This window comes from Mustela lutreola, chromosome 10 (assembly GCF_030435805.1).
Source record: "Mustela lutreola isolate mMusLut2 chromosome 10, mMusLut2.pri, whole genome shotgun sequence".
Lineage (NCBI taxonomy): Eukaryota > Metazoa > Chordata > Mammalia > Carnivora > Mustelidae > Mustela > Mustela lutreola.
In genome coordinates, this window is record NC_081299.1 from 28688617 (window position 1) to 28699265 (window position 10649).

Sequence of the window (10649 nt, forward strand, 5' to 3'; positions counted from 1 at the left end):
CTTACCCAAGGCCACTTAGCTGGTAAGTGGCTGAGACTTGAAACCAGGTCTGGGTCACTTGCAATTTAGCAAGTTTTCCTGAGTCAATGTGCTTCCTCCCTGAACCTCCTCCTCCAAGTGCGCACCCTCCCAAGCAAATGTGCAGAGTGGAGGCATCGTAAACAACTGAACACTTGGACAGGTGAAGATGGTACCTGGCCCCCATTATTCAGATTAAAGTTAGACATAACACAGTCACCACATAATCTGGACCCTCCTTGGGCAGGCAGAATTCCTCCTCTTTGGAGCCTAGGATCTCACTGATTTGGAAAAACTGCTATTCTGCCAAGAGAATTTTGAGGGCAATTTCTTTTCTTTTCTTTTCTTTTTTTTTTTTTAAGATTTTATTTATTTATTTGACAGAGAAAGAGAGATCACAAGTAGGCAGAGAGGCTGGCAGTAGGGGGAAGCAGGCTCCCCGCTGAGCAGAGAGCCCGATGCAGGCCTTAACCCTGGGACCCTGAAACCATGACCTGAGCCGAAGGCAGAGGCTTTAACCCACTGAGCCACCCAGGCACCCTTGAGGTGAACTTCTAAACGTGGATGGCATAGGGACAGGAAGGAAAGAAACCTAAATTCTTCACTTCATCCCAACAGATTGTCTCATCAGCAGGGAAGGGGTCTGACCACCAGGAATCTATTTCCCCAATAGAGGGAGATAGAAAAGAGCTCACATCTAATAGCTGTGGCATGCTTACAGAAGGAGCGTGGTGGGGGATGCCTGGGTGGCTCAGTTGGTTGGGCGTCTGACTCTCGATTTTAGCTCAGGTCATGACCTCAGGGTTGTCAAGCCCTTCATCGGGCTCTCCACTCAGCAGGGAGTCTGCCTGAGATTCTGTTTCTCTCCTTCTCCCTCTGCCCCCACTCCCTTGCTAATAAATAACATCTTTAACAAAAAAGCAGCAGCACTGAAAGTTTTCTCACTATGATGATTCTCCATACTTTATAAATATGAGTCCAGTAAAAATACCAACAGAGTTCTTTCTTCGCTGGATGAGTGGGTGGGGCATGACTAGCTAACAAAAATTCCAGGAAATCAGGCATAATGGACGGAGGTGGGAGCACAGGAAGGTTGCGGGAACCTAGAGGACACTAAGCCTTTGGAAACCTAATGTCCATCAGTACGGGACTAGTTAAATAAACTATAGTATACCCAAACAACAGAGAAATAAGGAACCATTTTAGAAAAAATTAAGGAAACTCTTTTTATATTCATGTATAATGATCTCTAAGATACATTAATTGGGGGGCACCTGGGAGGCTCAATGGGTTAAAGCCTCTGCCTTTGGCTCAGGTCATGATCCCAGGATCCTGGGATTGAGTCCCACATCAGGCTCTCTGCTCCTCCGGGAGCCTGCTTCCTCCTCTCTCTTTGCCTACTTGTGATCTCTGTCTGTCAAATAAATAAAATCTTAAAAAAAAAAAAAGATACAGTAATGGGGGGGGGGAGGTGTCAAGCTGAGTCTGTAGTAGGCTGTAGCAAAATCAGGGAGAAAACACACACCCAAAAACCCCCATTTGCTTTTTGTATCAGTTATCTATTGCAGTGGGACAATTCACCCCAAAGCTTAATAATTTAAAACAAACATTTATTATCTTTCCATGGGTCAAGCATCTGCACACAGCTTAGCTGATTGCATTTGTCTGAGGTCCTCGTGAAGTTGTAGCTGAGCTGTTAGCTGGGGCCGTGGTCTCAACTGAAGGCTCAAGTGGGCAGGAGCGTGGGCAGTTGGGGGTCTGCTTCCAAGCTCAGTCACATGGTGGCTGGCTGGCTTCAGTCTCTCACATGAGCACTCCACAGGCTGTCTTGGAGCACTGCAGCTCCTCCCGGAGGGTGAGGAATCCGACAGTAAGTGATGGGCTCACACTGGAGGCTGCAGTCCTTTTTTATCAGTTACTTTCAGAAGTAACACCACATTACTTCCGCAATATTCTCTTCACAGAAGCAAATCTGTAAGGCCAGCCTACACTGAAGGAGAGGAGGGTACACACGGACATGAATACCGGAGGTGGGACCCTTGGGGGCTATCTTAGAGGACACCAACCATTGTGTGGATATGAGCAAAGAATATTTTTGGAAGAATACATCAGAAACATTTTATGCTGGTTGCCTCCAGGGAAGGGAAGTGAGTAACTGGGAGAGAACTTTTCACTGAATGTGCTCTTGTACTCTTTTTGAATTTTGCACAGTGTGACTGTGTCACTTATTCAAAAAATAAATCTATTTTAATTTTAAAAGGACAATTAAAAAAGATAGAATTTTTTTTTTTTTTTTTTTTTTTTTAAAGATTTTATTTATTTATTTGACAGAGAGAAATCACAAGTAGATGGAGAGGCAGGCAGAGAGAGAGTGAGAGGGAAGCAGGCTCCCTGCTGAGCAGAGAGCCCGACGCGGGACTCGATCCCAGGACCCCGAGATCATGACCTGAGCCGAAGGCAGCGACTCAACCCACTGAGCCACCCAGGCGCCCTAAAAAAGATAGAATTTTAAAAGTAAAAAAATGATGAATAGAAACAGTGATATTTAAGTAATACATAGTTATTATGAAGCACTTTAAATCCTTGTATCTGTTTATGGTCAGGATTTAAAGAGCTCTGTAACACACACACACACACACACACACACACACACACAAACCCCTCCCACTTGTAGAACAAAATACTCTCAAGCCAGGCCTTTCGGGCTTTTCACAATTGGGCTCCAGTCCACCCTAGGGAGCCATTCCTCCAGCCCTTTAAGAACCGTAGTGACTTGCTTGGTGGGACTATTAATATTTGCCAGTTTTAGGAGATAAAAGCAAACAAGCGCAGTGCCTGGTACACAAGCTTTTGATCCATGCTGGATTCCAATCTTTCTCAAACACTGCCTTTGCTTATTAGATTGTCCCCTCAGCATGGAATGCCCTACACTCCTCCCCATCCCCAAGTCCAAATTCAGATGTCACTGTCACTAGGAAGTATTCTGAGAAGCAGTTATCACTTCTCTTCTTCTTCTTCTTCTTTTTTAAAGATTTTATTTATTTATCAGACAGTGGGAGCAAGTGAGCACACAAGCAGGGAGAGCAGCAGAGGGAGAGGGAGAAGGCTCCCCCCTGATCAAGGAGCCAGATGCGCAACTCGATCCCAGGACCCCAGGATCACGATCTGAGCTGAAGGCAGTTGTTTGACCGACTGAGGCACCCACATGTCCCCTCTCTTTTGTTTAATGTCAAATATAACACTTTCATTATTTTTTTTACCCTCCAATAACTTGTAAGTGGGGGGTTTGTACCCTTCACTCCCTTCCACCTATTTTGTCCACCCTCCACGCTGCCCTCCAGAAAATACTTTCATTATTGTTTTACCATTTCAATCTCTTCAGCTCAGTCTGGTCCCAGGATCATCAGCATCGATAGTACCCAAGGCCTTGTGAGAAACACAGAATCTAGAGCGCTGCCACCCCAGGCCTACGGAATCAGAATCGACATTTTAACAAGAGCCCAGTGATTTCCATACACATTAGAACTTAAGAGACACTGGTTTAAATCTTCCCCTGGTTGAACTATAAACCTTTCTGGGGATCTCCTTCATCTGCCCCAGAGCACATCATAAGGCCTGATACCCAAATGTTTTTAAGTTTTATTTACAATTATTATGGATGTGATACATTTTTTTCAAATTCCTGGAAGAATACCTATCATATTGTTAAAAACAGTAGACAGTGTACATTACTTTCTGTAATCCTTTCGTTTTTCACAATCACAATGTATTATCTTTACAGGTAGAAACATAAAAATCTGGAAAAATAAAAGCTCTAATACATTCATAAAACGGTATATGTGTGTAATGATAACTACTGTAATTGTGTTGAGCTATTTTTACAGATATGAAAAGATGGACAAACTGTGTTAAAAAAAAGATTATTTAAGTAACAGTGTATGTCAAAGATACTATATATGGGTCTTTTTAAATGTGCGATTATGGACATTGAAAGGGTATATATCAAAATATCTCTGATGTAGCTTGTTTCATACTTTTCTAAAGTTACATTTTTTTCTACAGTTTTCCTATGACTTTTTAAAAAGCATTAATATCACTTTTATAGTAAGAAAAAAAGAAAAAAGTCATCTTTTTTTTTTTTTTTTAAAGATTTTATTTATTTATTTGACAGAGATCACAAGTAGGCAGAGAGGCAGGCAGAGAGAGAGGGAAGAGGAAACAGGCTCCCTGCTGAGCAGAGAGCCTGATGTGGGGCTCGATCCCAGGACCCTGAGATCATGACCTGAGCAGAGGGCAGAGGCTTTAACCCACTGAGCCACCCAGGTGCCCCAAAAAGTCATCTTCATTTTAAAAATATCTATACTCTTTATTAAGCCTCTTTACATCCAGTGACCCAGATTCTTCCACAGCCCCGAAGCTGACAGGTCTGGAAGTGCCCGACCATTTCACAGATGAAGGCACTGGGCTTCAGAAACGGAACCCTGATGGCCCGATTCTGGGTGGTCTTCTCCCACCATGCAGCTGCTCCAAGATCAGAGGAATGTGGCAAATCAGGGGCCAGCTTTGGTTAAAACCCCTGTCATTTCAGCAGTCTCCCCAGCCACTTACTCCCAGACCAGGTGGGTGGGGAAGAGAGGGACAACTCCTCTAAGACAAAGCTCTGAGCATAATTCATGCTGCACCACCTCCCCCTGGTGGCGGGCTCTGGAAACTGAAGTTGACTTGAGGGTTCGGAGCCCCAGCAGTTGGAAAACAGGGATGCGCTGCCGGGACTTCCAGTGGTTGGGCGTGGGATTTCTCAACTCTTACAACAGTGCAAAAAGCAATACGTATCCACCAGAAACCATACTTCACATACTGAATGTGGATCTCTTCCTGGGCTGGCGGCATGCAGTGTGCACCTCTCTCATGACGCTGGGCACCAACAGGGGCATGCTGCATGCCGCAGCTCAGTCAGCCCAGAGATCATAAGGGTAAACGACCGATACAGCCATGTGAAGCCTGAACAGCTGTTCTGTTTTCAGTAAATTACATGAGATAGTGAACATTTCATTTCATTTCATTGTAAAATGAAAAGCCCCTGGAGCGCCTGGGTGCCTCAGTGGGTTAAGCCGCTGCGTTCTGCTCAGGTCATGATCCTAGGGTCCTGGGATCGAGTCCCACAGCGGGCTCCTTGCTCAGCGGGGAGCCTGCTTCTCTCTCTGCCTCTCCCTGCCGCTCTGCCTGCTTGTGTGCTCTCTCTCTGACAGATAAAGAAATAAAATCTTCAAAAAAATAAATAAAATAAAAAGTCCTTGTGTTAAATGATTTTGCCCAAATGTAAGCTAATGTGAGTGTTCTGGGGCACATTTAAGGTAGGCTAGGCTAATGCTTGGTAGGTTAGGGGTATTAAATGCATTTTTGACTTACAGTATTTTCAATTTACAAAGGGATTATCAGGATGTAACCTCACTGTAAGTCCAGAAAGATCTGTACTGTCTTCCATCAATTATCACCTTTATTCCTTTAAATCATCAAGAATAATCACCTTCCATCAAGTAATCAGGTACGGGCACAAATACACAGAACAGGCCTGGGTGTCAACCAAGCTCAGAGCTCCGGAAGGTGCCGAGGGCGGTGCCACACTCCCTTCCCTGCCCTCTCCTTCCCTACTACTTCTGCGGCGGTGGCTCCTGCCCCGTTGTTCTCCTGCACCACCTTTCCTGCATTCTCTCTCTACCTCCTTCCACTGCCGAGCATCGAAAGGGCAAGGGGTGGCCCATGTGCCCTCAGCCATGATGTCACAGGGAGGCCCCAGCATCAGAAGGCAGTCCTCAGGCTCTAGGCACTGATTTTTCAAGTATGTCAGGTTACCATACCAGAAAGCACCAATGTCGGTCTTCAACTGTGTCCCCCTAGTCTGCTGATATACACGTGGCTTCCTTACTCTTCCAAGAAGAAGGAAACCTTCAACAGGGTATCTGGAATAGGAAGAGAGAAAAACTGGCATATCACCTCTCCAGAGAACATAAAACACCCGATTTATAAAAAATACAGGGGTACTGCAAGGGCATCTTTGTAATGCTTCTAGAGAAGTGAGACACAGACAGAACGCAGACATGGAGTAAATGAAAACCAGTACCTTGTACAAGGCTTTGGTGTTCATCTTCTGAAATTTGGTTCCAGGCCTCAGGCAAAGCTTGGATATTTGCCAAGTCTCCCCACTGGACCGAGGACAGGAGGTACTTTCTCTTTAGGTAACTTCCTTGAAGTTAAGGACTGACTGCTTGAAAAGCAAATGAGGGTGCCTGGGTGGCTCAGTCAGTTAAGCATCTGCCTTTGACTCAGATCATGATCCTGGGGTCCTGGTACTGAGTCCCACATCAGGCTCCCTGCTCAGTGGGGATTCTGCCTCTCCCTCTACCCTTCCCCCTGCTCATGATCTCTCTCTCAAATAAATAAATAAAATCTTTTAAAAAAAAAGCAAATGCAATATGCTGAAGGGGGAAAATACCCTGGGGAGAGCTACAGGAAGCTCGAGGAGCGGAAGAGGGGCTATCATTCCATTTATCCAGCAGCAGAACTCACCTATGCCACCCATCTTTACTGAGCACCTCCTCACTCCCAGTGCTCCAGGGCTGGAGGGATGAGACATGGCCCCAACCACCTAGGATCTCACTGCGGTGAGGGAAAAACCAGGAACTGAAAAGAGAGAATGTCAGTGACATCAAAGAGGACACCGTGTGGCAGTTCAGAGGATGCATACCTCCCACTTAGAGAGCAGCAGGAAGATTCTGGCTGGTAGGAAGAGCATAATCGAAGGCACAGAAGTGGGGAATCATGGATTGGTTTCAGCGCTGAGGAAATCCTCCAATCTGGCCGGCAAGGAACAGTGCGTAGAGCAGTAGGAAAGGTGGCTGAGAAGGCAGGTTGAACCAGAACAGGAAGAGCACTGAAGACCAAAGTGGGGTTTCTGGCCTATGAGCCATGGAAGCGGCTGAAAACTCGATGTAAGCGACAGGCAGAATGAAGATGTCTGCAAGACGCAGTGAGGTCACTAGCTGGAGCTGGCTCAGAGGTAAAGCAGCCAGACAGAGAACCCTGTCAAGATGCTGCACAGACCAATGGGTCACATGAGAGGCGAGAAACTATGGAAGAGGTAGTACAGATAGAGAAGGAAAATCCAAGAAGCACCCAGGAAACACCAAAGCACCTCACAAGTGGCTATGAGGGCATTCTTAGAACAGCACCTGGCATGGCATGTAGTCAGTGCTCAGTATTGTTGGCTGCAGCTCTGTGAAAAACACAGGCTGATTATGTTACTCCTCTTCTCAAAACCTCTGAATAGCTTTCCATCTCACTCAGAGCAGAAGTCAAATCCTTTCAAAGACCTCCAAAGCCCTACAAAGTCTGGCCCTGTCTCTCTGACCATGTCTCCTATTATGGTCCCCCTCCTCACTCTAGTCTAGCCCAGTGGCATCCACATTATTTTCAGGACATATCAGGCACACTACTACCCCAGGGCCTTTGCATGTGATATTTCTTCTACCTGGGACACACTTCCCCCAAAAAACACCCGATTCTCTCCCTTGCCTTTAGGTCTTTTCTTAAATGTCACTATCTGTGAGGCCTCTCCTGACCACCCTATTTAAAATCACAACTCCACCCTCACTCCCCACTCGGCCTGCTTTATTTTTCTCTAAGCTCAGAGACCAAGGAGAACTGACCCCTACCATACAGTTGTATCTCGTGAAAACTGAAATTAAAAAGACTTCCTGAAGCAGCTCTGGACACTGTCTGAAACGTGTGCAAAGGATACGAATGTCGATAATGTCTCTCGATATCCTGCAACCACTCCAACATGTCAGCCACAGACGGGCTCAGCACGGAAGCCTGCAGGACAGCATCAATGCCAATCGAGTCTGCGTGCTGCTCATAGATCTCAAACACCTGCTCCACGTGCCTGCTGACGGTGTCCCGCACCTTGAGGAGGGTGGCTCTGAGGGGAAAAGTCTCCTGTTAGACAACATCATGAGAAAGGCCTAAGGCACACTCACATGTCGACCTGGATGGTTCTTTGTGGTGGGAGGTTACCCTGTGCATTTAGGGCACGGAGTAGCATCCTTGGCCTCTACCCATTAGATGAGAGGAGCACACCACACCCCCACCTTCCCCAAGTTGTAACGATCGATAATGTCTCCAGATACTGCCAAATGTCCCAATGGAAAAACTGCTCTGCGTGCACATAACTACTGCAGACCTTAGAAAGTTACTTATTCTCAATCATGTATAAAAATGATCCGTTTTGTTCACTGCATGCCCTAAGTACTTAGAACACAGAGACTAGCACATAGAATGACAAATACAATGAATGAATCACTGAAAGGGTTCTTATGAAGACTAAATGCAATAATGCTCATAAGGTGCTTAGGGAAGTGCCTAACTCACGGTCAATAGTTATTATTCCACTGGTGACTCCAAGGGACCCAGCCACCAAGAAGGCCACAACTTCCCAAAGGGCAAAGCATTCCCTAACCTATAATTGTGACTTTCAAAATGTGTGGCTTTGACTCACAGGTAAAAAATTAGACAAAATAACGGCCCAATACTCACAAAAAAATAGGTCATCAACTGAAATAAGAGTTCACTACCTCAGAACATACTGCAACGTAATTTAATTGATGCTAATTGATGCTAATCATCTCTCTTCTAATCAACTAGAAACTAAGTCTGGTTCATCGTTATATTCCCTGGCATCCCATAGGTGCTTATTTTGTACAAATGAATATACAAAGTCCCCATAGATACCCATTTCCCCTTAGTCTACAGCACAGACTATATACACCAGAAACTTCTTTTGTTCTGGTCAAGGAAAGGCCTATGTGCAGAGCGTCTGGGTGGCTCAGTTGGTTAAGCATTTGACCTATGATTTTGGCTCATGTCATGATATCATGGGTCATAAGATGGAGCCCCAAGTGGAGCTCTGTGCTCAGTGGGGAATCTACTTGAGATCCTCTCTCTTCCTCTGCCCCTGTCCCCATTGGTGCTCTTTCTCTAAAATAAATAAGTAAGAAAGAAAGAAAGAGCAAGCCTAAGTGCCAGGTCTCTTGTCTATCCTCAATATTTGTAATTTTAAAATAGAGGGTCTCATTTAGGCATACTAAGAGTTTAGAGACGTACTATGCCTGGCACAGAGACACCAACGTACAGCAGAACAGAATGGTGGTTGAACACTCTGGCCTTGGCGTCGGGCAAACTTGAGTTAGACTTCCAGCTTTACCATTTACTAGCTGTGTGTCCATAGGCAATCTGAGCCTCAGTTTCCTCACCAGCAAAATGGGATTAAGTGAGGTTAAATCAGAGATGTTGAAAATATTTTATGTGAGAATATACATAAAACCCTTAGCTCTAGCACTACTAAGTTTAAAGTACAATTCCTCCCTGCTTTTGACAAAAGAAGACTACAGAGGACTAATTCGCTTTTTCGATTGCTTTTCTTTTTTCCACTGTAACTTCTACTGAGACCATCACTGTTATGCCTTACATGACAAGGGAAATGCCATAAAATAACTTTTTCAAAGAAAGATTAATTAAGAGAGAAAGAGTCTCAAGCAGACTCCGCACTGGGTGCAGAGCCCAGTATCGAGACTGAACTCACCCTGGGAGATCACGACCTGAGCCAAAACCAAGAGGCGGAAGGCCAGCTGACTGCACCATCCAGGTACCCCATGAAATGACTTTTTGATAAGAGGTCCCATTGCAACAAATGGAAAGGAGGCAAGGCTGAGATACCTCCAAATACCGTGTTCTCAAGTAAAGAGAAAAATTCTCTTCTGACGGATCCCAGCTACTTATTAAACACCAAGTTTTTCAATCTTTCCGCCAAGAAGGAGCGGCATTGAATTCTTACAGCCTCTCCCCTAACTTGTCCAAGACAGTGTCGCCAGCCGCCAGCTGCTTGCGCCTCAGTCGTTCCTTTAAGTCCGGGAAGGCCCGAAGTGGAGACACATCCTCAAACCGCAGATTCTGTGCCGCCTGCAGCTGCTCCGCCAGGTTGCTGAGGGAGGCCAGGAGGGGCTGGCAGTCCCCCAGGGTGCTCTGCCACAGGCCCTGCTGCTCCTCCACCACGGGAAAGCACTTCCTCAGGGCCTGTTGCACAGCAAGCCAAGGTTGGTCTTGAGTCATCTGCCGAGATAAAAACAGAAAGGAGGCGGGAAGCATTAGGGTCTTAACTCAGCAGGGGAAGTAGCGATCACCGCGCGCAGGTGAAGTTCTGCCAAACCAGGGTCTCCTCACGATGCGGGCTGTGTATCCCTTCCGACAGGACGTCCTGACGCGAGGTGCTGTCTTACCTTTAGGGGGGCTCCGGAGGCAGGGCCCGGTTTCCCACCTCCTGAAGGGTTGCCTGATCAGACCTCGGAGGCGGTTCGGTTCGCCCGCGCGGCTCGGGTAGTCTCCAGTTTCAGACTGCGGATTCCCCGGGCCGAAGCGCTGTCTCCGAACCCGTACTTCTAGAGCCGGACTCTTGTCTCCTTTCCTGGAAAGTGCCGGTCGCTTTCCCTAACCCAGCAGGAAAACTTAAAGCTAATGCCATCCAAGTCCGAGGACCCGTCTGTGCCGCCACCAGGAGCCCGCGGTCTCTCTGCGCATGC

At 46.3% G+C, this 10649-nt stretch overlaps 1 protein-coding gene across 1 annotated transcript; it reads right to left on the reverse strand.

Moving 5' to 3' along the window:
- Positions 1–4359: 4359 nt before the first annotated feature.
- AIRIM (AFG2 interacting ribosome maturation factor) lies at positions 4360–10644 on the reverse strand. Its single transcript, XM_059136754.1, has 5 exons — positions 10350–10644; positions 9908–10182; positions 7817–7996; positions 6140–6258; positions 4360–5978 (listed from the first exon to the last, which is right to left on the reverse strand). The coding sequence occupies exons 2-5, from the start codon at positions 10180–10182 to the stop codon at positions 5941–5943; spliced, it is 612 nt and encodes a 203-aa protein (XP_058992737.1). The 5' UTR covers positions 10350–10644; the 3' UTR covers positions 4360–5940.
- Positions 10645–10649: the final 5 nt, after the last annotated feature.